The following is a 19,985-nucleotide window of genomic DNA, read 5'->3' as shown; positions in this document are numbered from 1 at the left end:
ACGCTGGTCCCCTTTCCCAAGCAGGAGCCAAGTCAGCATTCCTAAAAAGGACGGAGACGCGACAGAAGAATTCAGAGCCCACACCAACGGGATGCCTTGTCAAGGATGGAAAAATATTCCAGTTTAATCCCAGACAAGTGTTGCGTCCTTTCTCTGTATTTCAAAAGCTTAGAGAAAGTCCTTTAATCAGCCTCCTCGACCTGGGGCTCTAAGCTGGGCTGAAAACCCCGCAGCCCGGCCCAGCTCTGGGTCTGGTAGGAAGGGCCCTGCCTGTCACCGCAGGTCCAAGCATTCACATCCCGATACAATCAGCTTGTTAGGAAGAAAAATTGTGGGTTTGTCCAAAGTGGGATCTCAGCCATGTCTGTGGAGCAGGAGCCCTTCCTCCCACAATGGCCACGCTCAGCCATAGATCGCATCTCAGGATTGGGAGGAACCATCTTTGTTAAACTCCAGAGTGGACAGCTACTGCCCCCACCACTCCCGATGTCCAGTGTGGGACGGAATCTCCTAGCTGTCTCTGCTCCTGAGCCAGGTGGCCAGAGCCCGGAACCTGCAGCTCGGTCCCCGGGGAGGCCTGGAGACGCTGACCCGGCCCTAGAGGAGGGAGCTTCGGGACTCCCTCCGTCTTCCCTTCATCACACATGTTTTGAGCCACCCGGGGTCAGATCGTCCCCCAGCAGGACAGGGAGCTGGCGTCGCCGTGGGACACACTGGGCTCTGCATCGCGTGGCATCATGGCATGGGGGATGGTGCCTGCTGGGGGATAGCAGGGGTGACTCAGGCCATGGTTGGAGATCCATATGTTCTGGGGGTGAGAACATGCCTGAGAGTGAGGCGCAGGGAGCTGCCTGCCTGATCTCAGCCCTGCGGTCCTTGGGTGCGAGAGGACAGCCCTTGCTGAGGCTGTGGCCACGCGGGATCCTGGGCGGCCAGGCCCCAGGCAGAGGACCACTGCAGGGGGACATTCAAGGAAGCTTCGCTGAGGCCTGTGAACAAGTTCCAGAAGGGCCGGGGACTGGGCGGGAGGAGCAGCCTTCCTCAGCCAGGGTTGTGCTGCTGTGAGTCTAGGAGCTGACCTGGTGCCTGGGGGGGCCTGGGGGTGGGACAGAGCTGTGAGGTGGAGGTGATAGTCCCCCTGGTGTCCTCAGGGGAGGTGGTAGCTGGGCCACATTATACACTGCCTGCTGGGACCATCTTGAGGCAGAGGTGGTGGTGGGAGGGCCTCAGGCTGGGGGGAGCTTTGCAGACCCGGAGCAGGGAGGAGGGTGTCCTGCCCCATTGTCAGTGAGGCAGGCAGGTGACCCCTGCAGTGGCTGGTGGAGGAATCAAGGCCAGTGAGCTCCCCTGACCCCAGGGATCTGAGTTGCAAAATGTGCTGGGTGCCAGGACCCTGAGCCCTCTCCAGAGATGCCATGAACACACAGATGCTGCTCTGGCCAGGCCCCACAGCATACAATGCTGGTCTCTGACACCTGGCCCCGGGCCATTCCCTCTGCTGGGGACACTGCCTTGCCCCAAAGCAGCCTGCCACGGCCCCATAGCACACACTGCTGGGCTCTGACACCTGACCCAGGACCACTCCCTCCACTGGGGACACCGCCTTGCCCCCAAAGCAGCCTGCCAGGCCGGCCCCTGCAGCGCACACTGCTGGGCTCTGACAACTGGTCCCGGGCCATTCCCTCTGCTGGGGACACTGCCTTGCCTCCAAAGCAGCCTGCCAGGGCCCCATAGCACACAATGCTGGGCTCTGACACCTGGCTCAGGGCCACTCCCTCTGCTGGGGACGCTGCCTTGCCCCCAAAGCATCCTGCCAGGGCCCCGTAGCACACACCGCTGGACTCTGACACCTGGCTCAGGGACACTCCCTCCGCTGGGGACACTGCCTTGCCCCAAAGCAGCCTGCCTGAGTCTTGGGGCTACCTCTCCTTCCTTGGGTGAAAACCTGCTGGCCTCCCCCGGGAGCCACTTGGCAGCCCTCAGTAGCTTCTGGCCTTTAGGACTCTGTGGGAGGGTTGAGCAGGACCACACCGCTCTGGTCCTGCGGCCATGTCACCCCAAGTTTCCTTAAGGGCTTGGTGGGATGAAGGGCTCTCTCTGGTCAGCTTGGTCTAGTGTGGCGTTGGCCCGAAGCCTATTTTTATAAATAAAGTTTTATTGACACCCAGCCATGCCCCATTCATTTACATATCACCTGTGGCTGCTTTCCTGCCCCAACAGTGGCATTGAGTCGCAGTAACAGAGACAGCCTGACCATAGATGAAAATACTTTCTGGTCCTTCGCTGAAAATGCTTCAGATCCTTGTTCTCCACCCCTGAGGCCCCCGCCTCAATAACTGGTTTGAAATAGGCTAATGACCTAAGTCAGCCAATTAGGGGTCAGTTCTGGTGGCCCCTGCGTCTGGCCTGGGCATGGTAACCACGTGAATCTGGAGGTGTTGGGTTGGGTGGGAGCCGCCATTCGCAGCCCGAGAACAAAGCCAGCTGGAGGAAGCATGGCCCAGGGGAGCGTCATGGTGAGCTGGTGGAGCCTAGGTCCAGCCATGCCTGAAGGGGTAGATTTTCCAAGACTTCTCAGCTCTTGTGAGATGAGCCACTCTTTTTTTTTCAAGTTGCCAGGGTCAGCATAGTGGTCATTAGTGAGGCTTCCTGGCTCCCCTGCACCTTCTGAATTCCCTTCCTTATTTTCCAGATATCCACTTTCCCAGCCTCCTCTACAGCCACAACCAGGTAGGTGACCTAGGGACCTGCCAGCCAGCTGCACCTGGATGTCTGTGGTTCAGAAGAGAGGCGGAGAGGGCCTGATCCTGGCAAACTGCAGAGATGCCTTGAGCTTTGGAGCCAGCAGAGGCAGAAGGTGGGGCCAGCACCCTTGCAGGTGGCAGGGGCAAGGCTCTGTGCCCAGTGGTGGGGGCAGGAGGGCCCCCTCCTAGTGGAGCAGCCGTGCCTGATGCTCCCGGCCCCTTGGATTTCGTGGCCCCTCACATCATCCTCTGTAGCGTCTGTCTCTGCTTACATGGCCAGGTGGGTCCTGGTGTTGTCTGCCGTTTTAGTGAGGGCCTGTCTGATGCTTCTCCACTCGCTCCTGTCCTTCTGAGGAGGGAGTGCGGCGCTGTCTGCATCCATTCCCTTGCAGACTTCTGAGTGAAGTTTATACAAAGAGTCTATTCTAAATCATGCAAGTTTAATAAAGGTTCACAAAGAAGGCCTTAGCTGATAAATCTGGTTTAGAATTTTCTTATTAACCTTCCCCCAGCCATAATGACTTTTAAATTTAATTTTTTCAGATTTTCCGACACAAGGAAAGCCTCTCAGTCCCCTTGGGATGAAAAGGCAGATATTTGGGAAAGGAGAAATTTTAAGAGCATCGGAATGGAATTTGTTGCCGAGACTGTAATCTAGAATTCAACTCTGCACCCATCCTGAGAGGTAGGAGGATTTTGTCTTCCTACGAGGGCCTTCCAGCACAATCCCAGCTCTGAGGCAGAAACCGTGAGGTTCTCAGGGGAAGGTCACCATTCCAAGAGGAGGATTTGGGCAGGAACCCTGCAGCACAGCCGGTGTTTCAGGAAAAACCCACCCAGCTGTTCCCTTATGATGTCAGCGGGTGGTCAGGGCCGAGAGGGCCAGGCCCCATCCACACAATGTCCAGCAAGACCCTGGGGCCTCCAAGGCACCTATGCTGGGGCCACGGTGGTCCTGTCCTCAGGGAGAAGTCCCACATCTGCCACACGGCAAGCGGCCATGTCGGAGGCAGTGGGAGAGAAGTTTTGTTCCCCACAGGAAGGTGGTCCCCTCTGTGACACGGGGAGGAGGGACCCTGTTCTTCAGGAGGCTGTGGGGTCAGGTGGGCTGGCACAGTCAGGGCACTCAGTGCAGCACCTGGTACAGGGTCGGTGCCCACCTGCTGCTGCAATGACCAAGGCTAAGGGTGGATTTCTGTGCCTGCAGCCGAGAGACCAGGGGGACACGGTGCAGACGAAACTGACTTCTGGCTGGTGGGTGTGAGGACTCCAGCCCAGGCAGGTGTTTCATCAAGAAAGAAGGGGGCCAGGGGAGAGAAGGAAGAGGGAGAAGCTGCCAGAGAGGAAGGAAGAGCACAGGGCACACCCTGTCCCACGTCCCACCAGTTCTCAGCAGCTGCCTGGTGATCCCCATGCTGCATGACCATGATCTCCAGGTACCCAGAGGACTGGGAGCCCCATGAGAGAGCCGCAGCCCCTGGTACCCCTGCGCCCCTTCCAGTGAGTTGCTGCTGTGCTAATCTTCATGCCCCTAACATCCAGTCCCCGGTGGAGGCCCTGATGACAGCTCCCGCCAGCTCGGTGTGGGTGGGGCTACGGGCCCTGCAGCCCACACTCTCGGGACTGGCTGCTGTCCCCCGTTGGGGCCAGCCCACAGGACGCCGGCTTGGGAGAAGTCCCAGGGGCGGCCACTCAGACGCCTCCAAAGCACCAAGAGAAGCCACATTTGCAAGAGCAGAAACGCAAAACAGCTGGCAGTGGGCAGAAGCAGAGAGGAGAAGCTTGCAGGCCCTCACAAGGAGATAGGCCTGTCTCAGAGAGGGGGCACCTTGGGCTCATGCTGGTGACAACCCCAGGGAAACAGAATGACAGCATTTCAGGAGCAGGAGGCAGAGGGGATTATATTATTGTTCCCATTTTGCAGGTGACGAAACTGAGGCTCCAGGAGGCAACCTGCCCAAGGTCACCAGTGGTGGGGAAGGGGCGCTGAGGCTGCACTGGCCCCCTGGGGGTGGCCTCTCGGCCCCACACCCTGCTTGAGAGGTCACCTTCATGGTTTTCGTTTGGAACAGGGAATTGTACATCCATGAATGAATAACAATTGCTCATGGTAGGAAAATGGGAAAAAACAAAATCCACAGAAATAAAATATGTACATTTACACTTTTTTTTTTTTTTTTTTTTTTTTTGCGATGGAGTCTCTTCTGCTGCCCAGGCTGGAGTGCAATTGCTAGATCTTGGCTCACTGCAACCTCCACCTCCTGTGTTCAAGCAATTCTCCTGCCTCAGCCTTGTGAGTAGCTGGGATTACAAGCACTTGCCATCATGCCCAGCTAATTTTTGTATTTTTGTAGAGACAGGGTTTCCCCATGTTGGCCAGGCTGGTCTTGAACTCCTGACCTCAGGTGATCCGCCCGCCTCGGCCTCCCAAAGTGCTGGGATTACAGGTGTGAGCCACCATGCCTGGCCTTACAGATTTTAAGTATGTAGATTAACCTCTGAGGAGCAGGGGCTGTGACTGCTTTGGTTTTCGCTGTAGCTGTCCTGTACCCTGGCATAGGGAGTGCCCAGTGCGGGGTGAAATAATGAATGAATGAATGAATGAATGAATGTGCAAACTTAATGAACAAGGCCTGGCACGTGGCACACGAAGTTTCGTAAGATATTTAGTTTTTTAATTCAATGCTAATACTGTGTGTCTTTTTTTTTTTTTTTTTTTTTGAGACAGAGTCTTGCTCTGTTGCCCAGGCTGGAGTTTAGTGGCATGATCACACCTCACTGCAGCCTCGAACTCCTGGGCTCAAGTGATCCTCCTGCCTCAGCCTCCCACGTAGCTGGAGCTACAGGCCTGTGCCACCTCTGCCGTGTGTGGTGTGTGAGATTTTTAATCAGCTCTCTGAGACAGGTGGTGATGAGGCGCTGACCTCAGACGTCTGCGATGCTAGAATCTTCCTCCTTCAAAATATTCCCAAAATGACACCGATGTAGCCTTTTCGCTATAATTGAAGTCAGGGCTCGACAACAAGCCTGTGGCCTGAATCTTTGTTTTTGTAAATAAAGTTTTATTGGGACATGGCCGCACCCACTCGCTTCTGTTTTGTCTGTGGTTGTTTTTGTCCTACAATGGCGGAGTTTCGGAGTTGCCACGGAGACTTTCTGGCAGCCAAAGTGCAAGCATTTACTCTCCAGACCATTCAAGAAAAGGTGTGCCTGCCCCTGTGTCAAGGGCCGCTCATTTACCTGCAAATCCCTGGGAATGTGGGCCCCGCACGCTCCTCTGGATCTGCCCTTGCACTCCTGGAACGAGCACAGGAGAGGTTCTGCGGGGTGGTTATCGCGTGCCCCAGGGCATGGCTGGCATTTAGGGCACTGCCCATAGCCCCCAGGTCTCCGTGGCTGGTGAAGGGCAGAGTGAGGCTGCTCCTCCTGGAACGGAGGCCCCGGGGGTTCTGGTTTCAGAGGCCCCGGGCTTGACCCATTCTGCCTCTGCATTGTTCATCCGTTTGTGCTGCCTGCCCTGCTCTGAAAACGGCCGTCCGCGATCCCTCCACGCCTGCCAGGGACCCGCCTTTCGCGACTCTGGAACTCCAAGGACTGAACACGTCATGGATTGAATTTCCATCAGTTGCTGGGAGCCAGAAGGTGCCCCCGGCTCCAGGCTGCTCCTCAGGTGTGACACACAGGACTGCGTCTTGGTGATTTGCTGCTGTACTTAATTTTTGTCCGTCCCTCCCACATCCTGTTTCCTGGCAACTAGGCTAGTGGTGGTGAGTCAACATCTCATAAAGATGAACCACGGCCGACTGCGAACTTTGCTTCCACCTCTGACGGACAATAGTGCCACTGAGGCCCGGCTTTGTCTCCTGGAAGGCTCAGGACCTCCTTTTGCCTCTTCCCATGGAGCAGGTCTGAATGAGTGGAAATGGGACTCTGCTGCTACCCTTGTCACCCCAACCCCGTGGGCCAGCGTAGGATCGATGCTTTCACTGAGGCGCCGCTTGCTCAGAAGCGTCCGGCTGGTCCTAATGAGGCCTTGACGTTCCCAGCCACCCGGCATTGGGCGCTGCTTCTCCCGGCCGGTGCCCGGTGTGGACAAGGGCATCTAATTGGAGGGAAGTGCCCAAGCCTGGTGCTCTTGCCCAGCCGGAGCTCAGCGGATCCATCACTGTAACTAGCACAGCTGAGCGCCGGCCCTGACGGCTCCTGTCTGGCTGGGGTGTGGTCTGCTGCGCACCCCCATGGGGCTGGGAGCCACCTGGGGACACAGCTAGCTGCAGTTCTCTCCATTCTGCGATTGCTTGCATTGGAAAATTGATAGTGTAAACCTACAAACCACAGCTCCTTTGGATGTTACAATGTCATTGCTTTTTGGAATTTTGTGTTCTATTCAATGACGATTTCTGCTGAGTTCTGAGTTCACAAATCAGAATTGTTGGATCCATGTCTCTTGTGACCAGAAGGAAGTTGCAGGCCCTGCTCCTGCTCCTGCTCCCTTTACAGACAGGAGCTTTGGGGGTGGCGGGGGGCAGTGGCAGAGCCCACCTGCCTGAGCCTCTGCTCCCACCTTGCAGTGCTGCTATGAGGATAAATAAATAGTGTACAAAAAAGCGCTCACTGCAACGCCCGCTTGAGCGAAAGGACCAGTCATTTAGCTAAAAATTAACTTGAAACCCCCTTTTGGGCTTTTGGGTCCATAGACCAGGTTGGCTTGCTCCCTTCCCAGAAAGGACACAGAGATTGACCCATCTTCTTACCCCGGATCGGAGCACAGCTTCAGGCAGCTCCTGTCAGCAGCTTGTCTGTGCTGGGGTGAAGGACACAATTGCTATCAATCGTCATTATTAATCATACAACAGCCACAACGGCCATATTGTTGCTGTTTTACTCATTGGTCTTTCTTTGAGTCAGGTACGCTGCCAAGGAACTGATATCCGGGAACATTCAGTCCTCACACACCCATCAGGCAGGAACAGATGAGGAAAGGGAGGCAACTTGCCCAAGGTCAGCAACTGGTCAGTTGTGGAACCAGGCTTGAAGCTGGGGAGTCTGGCCCAGCGCCCACCCCCAACCCCTGGGCCCCACCTCTCCTGCGCAGCTGGGACAGGTGGGTGCAGGGAGGCCTGAGAGACTGGCGGGAGCACCACGGCTGGGAGGACTAAGTCTTGACCCCCAGGCCGAGAGACCTCAAGTTTCTGTGTGTCCCTGCCTTGGGGTTGTCCTTCCCAGTACGCGGTTCCCCCATGTCTCTGGGCCTATGTCCTGTTGGTCCCTGCCCCAGGGTGGGCCCCGACTTGGCCTCTCAGAAGCGCCCCCTCTGCAGCCGTCTCTGGGAAAACGTCCCTGGTGGGAGGAGCAAGGAGGCGGGAGGTGATGTCGGGCGGGTGGGAGCTCCTGGTCCCTGCGGCCGCCACCTCTGTGCTCGGAAAAGCTGGCTCCAATTAATTATTTATGGCCGAGGCTTGCACTGCGCACCCAAGCATAATTAAGGGCACTGAGTCCATTCTAATTTTAAGATGCCAAATTCCTGTGCTCAGGAACTCACGCTGCATCGTAATTTCTCCCTTCTTCTGCAGAAGTCAGGGACTCACAGGGCTTGGCCAGAGTGGGCACACAGCCAGGCTTGAGGGGCCGGGGATCTGTGGGTGACAGCTGCCCTGGGTCAGCCCAGCCAGTGCCTCCGCTGAGGCTGGCCAGTAGTCTGTCTACCCTGCAGAGCTGGGGCTGCCCTTCTTCTTGGCCAGGAGGGTCACTTCCGAGGAGGGACCTCAGGCAGCATCCTCGGGTGGCTTGGGGAGGGAACTTCCAGAAGGACCTCAAAAACATGGGGGCCACAGACCCACAGACACCAGGGCTCCTAAGCTCAGCTGACACCCTGCCTCTGGCAAAACCATTTTTAACCCCTTCGAGAGAAAAATCTGTATTTCCACATCAACTGTGATAACCAGGCACTGGCTGAGCTGGGCACATCCTAAACGCTGGGGACCCGCTCATCCTGCCCTGGGAGACCCTGTGGGGAAACCACCACGACTCCCCTCCCTCTTTATTCAAAAAATATTTAACCTGGGCTGGGCGCGGTGGCTCACGCCTGTAATCCCAGCACTTTGGGAGGCCGAGGTGGGAGGATCACGAGGTCAGGAGATCGAGACCATCCTGGCCAACACGGTGAAACCCCATCTCTACTAAGAATACAAAAAATTAGCCGGGTGTGGTGGCAGGTGCCTGTAGTTCCAGCTACTCGGGAGGCTGAGGCAGGAGAATGGCGTGAACCCGGGAGGCGGAGGTTGCAGTGAGCCGAGATCGCGCCACTGCACTCCAGCCTGGGTGACAGAGCGAGACTCTGTCTCAAAAAAAAAAAAAAAAAAAAATTAACCTGATTTTATTCATGCTTGCCTTGGGACAGGGAATAGATCATTCATGAAAGACATACAGTAAACAAAATAAGTCTTATCATGTATGCATTTTAAACTACAACAATGATATACCACCTCCCTCTTCTTTTCTCTCTCTTTTTTTTTTTTTTGAGACAGGCTAGAGTGCAATGGTGCGATCTCGGCTCACTGCACCCTCCACCTCCCAGGTTCAAGCAATTCTCTGCCTCAGCCTCCTGAGTAGCTGGGATTACAGGTGTGCACCACCACACCCGGCGAATTGTTTGTTTTTTTTTTTTTTTGGTATTTTTAGTAGAGACAGGGTTTCACATCTTGGCCAGGCTGGTCTTGAACTCTGGACCTCGTGATCCACCCACCTTGGCCTCCCAAAGTGCTGGGATTACAGGCTTGAGCCACTGCGCCTGGCCCTCCCTCTTCTTTTAACAGCTGGGGAAACTGGGCTGAGAAGGTTTTGGTGACACTGCTGTAAGCCCCTCACCTGTGAAAGGCTGAGACGGGACAGGACTCCAGGTCTGTTAAAGCTGGAACCTTGTCTGCTCGCCACCCAGCTTCATGCCCCTGGGATGGGGGTCTGGGCAGCACCCATGGCATTTTTAGAGCAGATTTATATTGCTGAAGTCTTAAACTTTCACATAGATCAGCAGTGCTCCCGACGACACCTTGAGGTGGGATTAATTCTAGGTGGAAAGCGGGGATAAAATCCTGCTGCTCAGAGAGGTTCAGCTCTCCGGCTTTGGCTACACAGCTGGCAGGGACCAAAAGGGGTGCCAGGGCTGGGCTTCCTGACTCCAGGGGACCCTCCCTGTGGGCATGTGCGTGGGTGGGGTGGGGGTGGCCTGGAGGAAGGCCTGTGATGCCAGATCTCCAGGGTCACTCTGTGCTGTCTGGACCTGTCCCTGAGAACTTCACTGCAGGACCCATCGGTGTTAATAGGAGGCTTTGGGGCAGGGTCTGAAGCTCGTGTCCTCTGTGGCCACCAGCTTCTAGTGCAGCAGACCCCATAGCAGACCCCATAGCAGACCCCATGCTCACCTGCTGGAGGGAGTGCTGAGGGCCGAGGGTCCCCACTCAGCCTCACGTGGGCAGTGCAGCCACACTCAGAGCCAGTGAAGGGAAAATAACTTTTAATTAACATTTAGGACTCAGAATCGGATCATGCAAATCCCCTGCATCTCTGTAGCTTCTGCTGATTGTTCTTGATTACGCTTGGTAAAAATAGCCTGGCGGCATGTGCAGCAGTGTGGCCGGCCTTCACCATCCTGCTGGCCCCTCTGCCCGCTCCTTCCCACGGTGAGGCATGGACAGTGTCCCGGGGCTCCTGCCTGTCACCCTTCTCTAGGAGGACACACCAAGGGCCATCCTAACCCCAAGTATTTACGGACACCCCTTCTCCATGACCATGTGACCCAGTCACCTGGAAAAGCCACCCCAGGATGGAGGGAACCCTCCCTGCCAGGGTCATCCGTCCATTGTCCACCCACTAGCATGTCACCCCGCCGGCCTGACCAATGCGGCAGATTGCAGATCCTCTCCCGGACCGTGTTAGACTGGGAGGTGCCGCGGACACTGGCTGAGAAGCATCTAGACATATCTGCGTACTCCTCAAGAGATGCCATTCCCCTGCCCCATGATCCGGGGTCTGGGACCTGCCTGAGGCCCCCTGGAACCAAGGATGGACAAGCGCAAGGCTGCAGTAGCCTGTGCTTAGCCATTGGAAAAGCACAGAGACGCCTCTCTCTAATAAATGCCATGGAGACCCTCTGCCCCAGTCCCAGGAGGAGCAGCCCCAGGGTGGTGTGGCCGGTCAGCAGTTGCGGCGAGGGTAGCTCAGTGCCAAGGGCTGCTTAGTGCTGGTCAGTGCTGGTGGCTGGTCAATGCTGGTGGCTTGTCAGTGCTCATGGCTGGTTAGTGCTGGTCAGTTCTGGTGGCTGGTCATTTCTGGTCAGTGCTGGTAAATGGTGGTGGCTGGTCAGTGCTGGTGGCTGATCAGTGCTGGTCAGTGCTTATGCTGGTCAGTGCTTGTGGCTGGTCCACTAGATCTAGAAGGGCCTCTGCTTTGGCCTCCCAGAGTCTCGGGAGGGGGACCAGAGACGAGGGGTAGGGCTTGCAATGGAATGATGGGATTCTCTGAATTTTGGGATTTAGGACCACAATTCCCCTTGTTTATCTTCTGCCGCCCAACATCTCAGAGAATCAGGCCATCCCCACCTTTCGTTCATGGGGACACAACGGTAGGAATGCTCCCCTGCAATGTGCTTTAAGTTGCCTTGAGCCAAATGCAGAATTCTGTGGGGGGCTCAGTGTGACTCTCGGGCTGGCCGTTTTTCAGAGCATGTGCCGGTCAAGGACATCCTGCCAGTTCTCCATCTTCCTTCACAGGGATTCCGGCTCCAAGAAAGGCAGAGACACCTGCTCCACACAATTTGGGTCACCTTCTCCCCTCCCTCCCTGCCATCACTTCCTTCTCTTTCTCGGAGTCAGGGAGGAAGGACAGCTGGGGCTGCCCGGCCAGCTGTGTGGGTGCAGCCCTGCTGCACTCTTGGGCCTGGACGTTATTATTCTCCAGGGCCCTGGGGTTAGCAGCTGCTTCCCCTATGTCCAGACTCCCCGGCAGCCTGGCCCTGAGCTGTTCCTGCCCATTGCTCACTGGCCGGAAGAGAGCAAATAGAGACTGAAGCCAAGAGAGAGAAGCGGGTGTGTTCCAAACCATCTGAATGCCTTCGTGGCCAGTTGTATGAGAGCCGTTGCATCCTGGGGCTGTGCCCGGTTAAATGCTCCTCGGGCTCCTGGTTGCCCTGGCCGCTTGCTGCCTGGGGCTCACTGCCAGGAGCCTGGGGGAGCGCCTAGAGCGCCCTAGCCCTGCTGCAGTGGGGCTGAGCTGGCTTCCTTTTCTGTGGTCTGCCATCTTCCCACCACAGGGCACTGTGTGCTCACGGCCACCTCCGCCTGCTGCAGCCGCGCCCCAGGCCTGGGATGCAGGACGCAGGAGGCCCAGATGCGGGACGGCCGCTGTGGCGAGGGGCTCTGGCTTTGAGTTGCCTTCTCAGCAAGCCAGCCCACCCACCAGGAGGAGTGTCTCCCTCCTGACCCCATCCCTTCCCCTCTCCCTCTTAGCCTCCCGGAGTCCAGAGTCCTCATCTGTCACTGGGTTGGTCAGGGTTGGCAGGGATCAGAGGCTAGCTCCACACCTGGCCGCACCCTGGTGCCCGAGGGGCAGCTCCACAGATGCAGCTGGTGCTGCTGCTGTCATTGCTATCATGACTGACACACAGCTCTGCGGGGGCCTAGGCCTGGGGGAGAAGGGGGTGATATGGTTGTAGGAGCAGAGAAGACCCTGAGATCCTGGCATCTCAGGGCCACAGCCACTCTGAGAGCCCTTGCTGACCCTCCCCTCTGCACGTCCCAGCCTGGCGCCTTCGACCTTTCTAGAGGGGCTGCCGGGGCTGGGCCACATGCCCATGATGTCAGCACCGCCACGCGGGGCCCAAAATGACAGCCTGGGGACAAAGTGTCACACCCCACGGACCCAGGGAGTCACCACAAAGGGTCCTGGTTGGTAAGCAGGGTGACAGCCAAGGCCGGGACCTCCCCAGATTGCCAGGCAGCAGGGAAGTGGGGTCATCAAATGTCTGTTGGCGTGGTGGCCTCTGCAGATTTAAGGGAAGGGTCCCTCCTGGTGGTGCAGCTGCCCTGCTGGAATCCAGAGGAAGTGGGGGCTGCATGCCTTAAGCCCTGTCTCCACCATGTTCCCACCAGAGAGAGTTTGGTCCCCTATGAACTGGGGGCTCAGGGCTCACAGTGGACTTTCAACAACATTCAGTGAATGGTCACTCAGGCCCCAGGCAGCCGGTATGGGGCCCAGTCACAACCCCCTTTCTGCCGACAGCAGGCCACAGAGGGTCAGCCAAGTTCCACACATAGGGATGGACCCGCCATGCCAAGCCCCCATCTGGGCATCCCCCAAGCAGGTCCCACACGCAGGCCTCCCAAAGTGGCAGTGACATCAGCCCAAACAGTACCAGTCAACTCCTCCAGACATCAGAGATGCCTCCCAGGCAGCAACCGACCTCCGCCGCAGGTCCCCTCCCTGGCTGAGCCCCAGCCTGTCTCCTACTGCACACACCAGGAGTGGAGCCACTCCACACAGCAGCCTCCGCTGCCCAGGGCCTTTCTTACACGCTACCTGCCAAGTGCCCATCAGGCAGAGCCTCAGAGAGAGAGGGGGCTGCGCCGCACACCAGTGCATTCCTGCCCCGCACAGGCCACGCGTCACTGGGCAGCTTCGAGGGACTCACCGTGCTAGCGGTAAATTCTGGTGGGTTGTCATTCACATCTGTCACCGTGATGATGGCTGTAGCTGTGTTCGAGAGGCCATAGTTGAGATTTCCTTCCATATCTGTGGCCTGAACGATGACTGTGTACTGCTGAACTTTCTGGAAGGGAGACACCAGTTGAGAAAGAACAGAAAATCAGTTTGGGTTTTAATTGACAGGGCACTTATGAAAAGAAATCTGTTCACAGGAACGGAGTTCCTGGAACCGGTTCTCTTTCATTGAGGGCTGTGTGCTGGGCGCAGGGCCCTCCCCGAGCCTCCTGGTTGACACTGCCTATTGGAGTAAGTTTCTCCTCCCCTTGCCATGCGTTAAGATGTGGCATGAAGAGGTTTGCTTGTGTTTTCATCTCAGTGGCCCTGCCGTTGATAGGGGCAGATCACGTTTGGTACCAAGATAGAAGGGAGGAGAACAGGGGAGCCCAGAGGGCACTGGGGTTGCATTCGGTCTAGAAAACCAAACAGGGACAGTTTGCAAAGGAAGGGATGCCCCACAGACGCGGGTCAGGAGGGACTTCGTTTCCTGAGTGTTTACCTTGTCCAGCTGAACTGCAGGTCAGACATTCAAATGGGAAGAAAAGACAAACCCTTTCCCTTCTCTTTGCAGGTGCAGAGATGCAAGCATGCTTTCTGCTGGAAAATGCAGTCCTGACAGTTTACTGTGCAGGCTCAGGTGTGAGCTTTAAATGGCAAATAAGGCTTGGTGGGATGAATGCATTTTATTAGGCATTGAAGGAGTCTCAGGCCTTTCTCCGCAGGGCCCTTGCTGGGAGTCCATCAGTGCCAAAATCCCTGAGCTGGCAGAGGTGGCTTTTCCACACCTCTGTTCTGACCCAGAGGCCATGAACTTCTGAGGTGACAGCAGAGGACAAGCTTGTGGGCAGCTCCCTGCTGGGACCACAGCCCACCTCTCATCAGTACCATTAGGGGAGGGGGATTCTGGGGACCAAAGCAAAAAGGGACCCTGTGAAATGCTGTCCAAGCGACTAACAATCCTGAGTCGTACTTCTCTAAGAGGTTAAGGGAAAAGACCAGCTCCTAGCAGTGTGATTCAGTGAAACGTGCTCAAGTTCCATAAACTGGCTTTATAAGGAATTACAAACAGCAGATGGTCACCAACCTTTTCTCTTGCCAACCATCATCCATCCATCTATCCACCCAGCCACCCACTCCCACATCCACCATCCCTCTATTCACCAATCCATCCATCCATCCACTCACCCACCCATCCACTATCCCTCTATTCACCCATCCATCCATCCACCCACCCACCCATCCACTATCCCTCTATTCACCCATCCATCCATCTATCCATCTACTCACCCACCCATCCACTATCCCTCTATCTGCCCCACACCCATCCATTCACCCACCCACCCACCATCCCTCTATTCACGCACCCATCCACCATCCCTCTATTCACCCACCCATCTATCCATCCACCCACCTACCCATCCACCATCCCTCTACTCATCTGCCAATCCGTCTATCCCTCTATTCACCCACCCATCCATCTATCCACCCACCCCTCCATCCACAATTCCTCTATTCACCCATCCATCCATCTATCCCTCTATTCACCCACCCATCCATCTATCTATCCATCCACCCACCCACCCATCCACCATCCCTCTATTCACCCACCCATCCATCTATCCCTCTATTTACCTACCCATCCATCTATCCATCACCCACCCCCCCATCTACCATCCCTCTATTCACCCACCCATCCATCTATCCACCCACCCCTCCATCCACCATCTCTCTATTCACATATCCATCCACCTACCCACCCCTCCATCCACCATCCCTCTATTCACCCATCCATCCATCTATCCCTCTATTCACCCACCATTTATCCATCCACCCACCCAACAACCATCCCTCTATTCACCCACCCATCCGTCTATCCCTCTATTTACCCACCCATCCATCTATCCATCCACCCACCCCTCCATCCACCATCCCTCTATTCACCCACCCATCCATCTATCCACCCATCCCTCCATCCACCATCTCTTTATTCACATATCCATCCATCTATCCATCCACCCACCCACCCACCCATCCACCATCCCTCTGCTCACCCATCCATCTATCCCTCTATTCACCCACCCATTCGTTTATCCACCCACCCACCCAACCGCCATCCCTCTATTCACCCACCCATCTATCCCTCTATTCACCCACCCATCCATCTATCCATCCACCCACCCATCCACCATCCCTCTACTCACCCATCCATCCATCTATCCCTCTATTCACCCACCCATCCATCTATCCATCTACCCACCCACCCATCCATCTATCCCTCTATTCACCCACCCATCTATCCATCCACCCACCCACCCATCCATCTATCCCTCTATTCACCCACCCATCCATCTATCCATCCACCCACCCACCCACCCACCCATCCACCATCCCTCTACTCACCCATCCACCCATCTATCCCTCTATTCACCCACCCATCCATTTATCCATCCACTTACCTACCGATATACCATCCCTCCCTCCCTCTTTCTACTTTTCCATCCCTCTGTCTTTCTATTCCTTCCTCCTTCCCTCCAAGACCAGCCAGCCCCAAGCCAAACTGGCAGCTGATGAGAGATGGATGAATGAGCCCAGCCAAGGAAGGAAGGGTTTTCCAGCTGAGCCTAGCCCAAATTGCCAATTTGTGGAATTGTGAGCTAAATAAGTAGAAATAAATGGTGGTTGTTCTAGGCTGCTAAGTTTTGGGATCTTTTATTATGCAGCAAAAGCTCCCCGGCATACTCCCAAACCCTCAACATGGCCGCAGCACTCCCTGTGTCATGGCTGCTAACCCCCTCTGTGGCCTCATCTTGAATCAAGCTCCCCAGCCCCTAGATGTCCTTTTCCCATGGAATTCTCTCGTGGCCCTCCAGCCCAGGATGCTCTCAGCTCAGCCTGCTCTTCATCCATGACTCGTTCCTGGCTTGCACTTTTACATTTATTGTGTCCTCCCTTGATCGTTGTCTGTGACCCTTGCCAACCTGAGCTCTGGGGGGCCATGGCTGTCTCATCCATCACCCACTGTGTCTCCAGGGTCAAATGTGGGCCCAACACAGAGTAGGTGCCCCATGACAGCAAGTTAATGTTGCCAATGATTGTGGTGGCAACAGAAGCTCTGAGGAATGACAGAGGGGCCTGGGTGCTCCATAAGATGTCTGGACAGTCTTTGGACAGCTGTGAGTCACCAACGGGCTTTGAGTGCATCACAGGATCCAACTTATACATGACAGCAAGCGATGGCCTGTGGGCTGAATCTGCCCATCACTATTATTGTAAATAAAGTTTTATTGGCACATGGCTATGCTCTTTTATTGACACATTATCTATGGCTGCTTTCACACTCGCAAGGCAGAGCTGAGTATCTGCACAGAGACTGTATGCCCCACAAAACCTAAAATATGGACCACCTGGTACTTTATAGAAGATGTTTGCTGAGCCTGGGCTCCAATATCAGGCAGTGTAAGCCACTGCCACCTGGACAGGCCTGAGAGTGAGGCCACAAGCATCTCAGGGAGGGAGGGCTGGGGATCCAGGGGAGGCTTCCAGGAAGAGGCAGCCACACTGCCTGAAGGTGACAGGGTGAACTGAGGGCAGGGCTGGGAGGTGTGGTTGGACCCGGGAGGTGGGAACACGGCAGCCAATCAGGGTCTGGGGTGTTCCACATGGCCTCCCACCCAGAACAGGGTGACTGTGGCCTGGTGACCAGGCCCAGCCTACATGGGGCCAGGGCTCAGTGCAGTGGGGCGCTGGCTCCTGGGCCCTCCAGCCCCAACATGTGCCTCATCACGCAGCCCTGGCTGTTGTTCTGAGAGATCTCCCTCAAGGAGGCAGGTGTCAGGGGCCTCTTGGAAGGGCAGGAAACTGCTTCTTGGCCTATGCCTGCATGGTCCCTGCAGCGAATCAGTCACCTGGAGAGAGTGGGGGAGGACTGCAGCACTCAGAGCTCCTGCAGGGCCGGGGAGAGTGGGTGGCTCAGGCCTCCTGCAGGAGAGGGTTCCAGGGGGAGGCTGTGAGGCTCAGCAGGACAGGGAGGGGCCTGCAGGCTGCAGAGCCGTCGGCAACATTGGCCTCCTGTATTTGGCAGCCCCCTCTGTAAAATGGGACACAACTGTGTGTTCTGCTGACCGCATAGCCGTGACTAGTTGCTGAGACAGTGAACAGGAACGTGCAGCCCAAACCAGTTTTTCATTATTTCTCTCCCACTGTTGGCTTTCTCCCCTCCCTCGTTACCCCAACATTTGCCCCACATGGCGCCCTGTCTGCACTGTGCACCCCACACCTCCTATCCCTGCCCCTCTGTGCTTGCAGGTGTGTTGTCCCTCTCCTTCCTTCTGCTGGTGAGACCCCACTCTTCCTTCCAGAATGAGCTCCCCTCGTGCCTCTGGAATTGATTTTGCTTCCCTCATTAACCCTGGAGGTGCAGTGTGACCCGGACAGCCACAACCCTGCCCATATCTGCTGCAGGCCGGACTCTCCTGGAAGACCCAGAGTGCCACGAGGACTGAGTCTTGTCTAGCTTTGTGTCCAAAATGCCAGGTACAGACCTGGCACACAGTAGGTAATCGGTGTCTGTTGAGGGAACCAAGTTAATGAGTCATGTCTAACAGAGCTGACATTTACCAAGATGAATAGAACTTGGAGTCAAGGAGACACACACACACACACAAAACAGAAATAGCTTACATTTACTTGGGTGCTATATCCTACTTTGATAGTTTTCTCCCAGTAGGTTAACCCTTACCTGCTCCCCTTCTTTCTTTCTCCCTCATCCATCTACCCATCCCCTTACCCATCCATCCATCCATCATTTACCCATCCATCATCTGCGTATCCATCATGCATCATCCACCCATCCATCCATTCATAATCCATCCATCCACCTGTCCATCATCCATCATCCACCCATGCATCCATCATCCATCATCCATCCATCCACTCACCCTTCCATCATCCATTTATCCATCCATCCATCCATCATCTATCCATCCATCATCCATCCATCCATCCACCCATCTACCATCCACCATCTGCTTACCCATCCATTATCCATCTATCCATCCATCCATTCACTCACCCATCCATCATCCATCTATCCATCCATCATCCATCCATCCATCCATCCACCCTTCTGTCATCCACCATCTACTTACCCATCCATTATCCATCTATTCATCCATCATCTATCCATCCATCCACTCACCCATCCACCATCTGTCTATCCATCCATCCATTATCTATCCATCCATCATCCAACCATCCATCCACCCATCCATCATCTACCATCCACCATCCACTCACCCATCCATGATGCATAATCCATCCATGCATCCATCCATCCATCCATCCATCCATCATCCACCTATCCGTCTACCCATCATCTATCCATCCATCATCCATCCATCCACTCACTCATCCATCATCGATCCATCTACCCATCCATCATCTATCCATTCATCCATTGACTCACCCATCTACCATCCATCTATCCATCCATCCATTATCTATCCATCCATCATTCAACCATCCATCCACTCATCCATCATCCACCATCCACCATCCTCTCACCCATCCATCATGCATAATCCATCCATGCATCCATCCATCCACCATCCATCCATCCATCATCTATCCATCCATCATCCAACTATCCACTCACTTATCCATCATTGATCCATCTACCCATCCATCATCCTCCTATCCATCCATCCATCATCTATCCACCCATCATCCATCCATCCACTAACTCATTCATCATCGATCCATCTACCCATCCATCATCCATCATCCACCATCCACTCACTCATCCATCATCCATTCATCCATCATCCATCCATCATCCACTCATCCATCCATCCATCCATCCATCCATCCATGCATCATCCATTCATCCATCATCCATTCATCCATCATCCACCATCTACCCACCCATCCATCATCCATCATCCACCATCCACCCACTCATCCATCATCCATCCATCCATCATCCATCCATCATCCACTCACTCATCCATCATCCATCATCCATCCATCCATCCATCCATGCATCATCCATTCATCCATCACCCACCATCTACCCACCCATCCATCATCCATCATCCACCATCCACCCACCCATCCATCATCCATCATCCACCATCCACGCACCCATCCATCATCCACCATCCACTCATCCATCCATCCATCCATCCATCCATCCTTTAGAGAGACCTCTCCTTATGTCAGGTGGATTACAACCAACCAATAAGGAAGCTGAGGTCCTCTCATCCATCCATGAGATAAGGAAACTGAGGGAGGTGAGAGAGGCTTCTACGGAAGTGCAAGGGGAGCTGGTTGTGGAAGGAGGGTGGGGGCTCACTAGAGGGAGGAGGAAGTGACAACATGAGCTGGAGGCACAGCAGGCTGGGGCAGGAGGTATGAGGTGCATGGTGCAGAGCAGGGCATTGTTGGGGGCTAATGTGGAGGCCGTGAGGGAGGGGAGAAAGCCAACAA

General features: G+C 55.3%; 1 protein-coding gene across 1 annotated transcript in view; it reads right to left on the bottom strand.

The window, feature by feature from the left end:
* CDH4 (cadherin 4) overlaps nucleotides 1-19,985 on the bottom strand; it is a 705,615-nt gene that overhangs the window by 30,859 nt on the left and 654,771 nt on the right. The window contains exon 8 of the mRNA XM_054468084.2: nucleotides 13,429-13,566. Within this exon, the coding sequence (XP_054324059.1) occupies nucleotides 13,429-13,566 (138 nt within the window). The remainder of the gene's footprint in view (nucleotides 1-13,428; nucleotides 13,567-19,985) is intronic.

This window comes from Pongo pygmaeus, chromosome 21, assembly GCF_028885625.2.
Source record: "Pongo pygmaeus isolate AG05252 chromosome 21, NHGRI_mPonPyg2-v2.0_pri, whole genome shotgun sequence".
NCBI lineage: Eukaryota > Metazoa > Chordata > Mammalia > Primates > Hominidae > Pongo > Pongo pygmaeus.
Note: the sequence above shows the minus strand (reverse complement) of the source record. Positions and strands in the feature narration are given on the sequence as shown.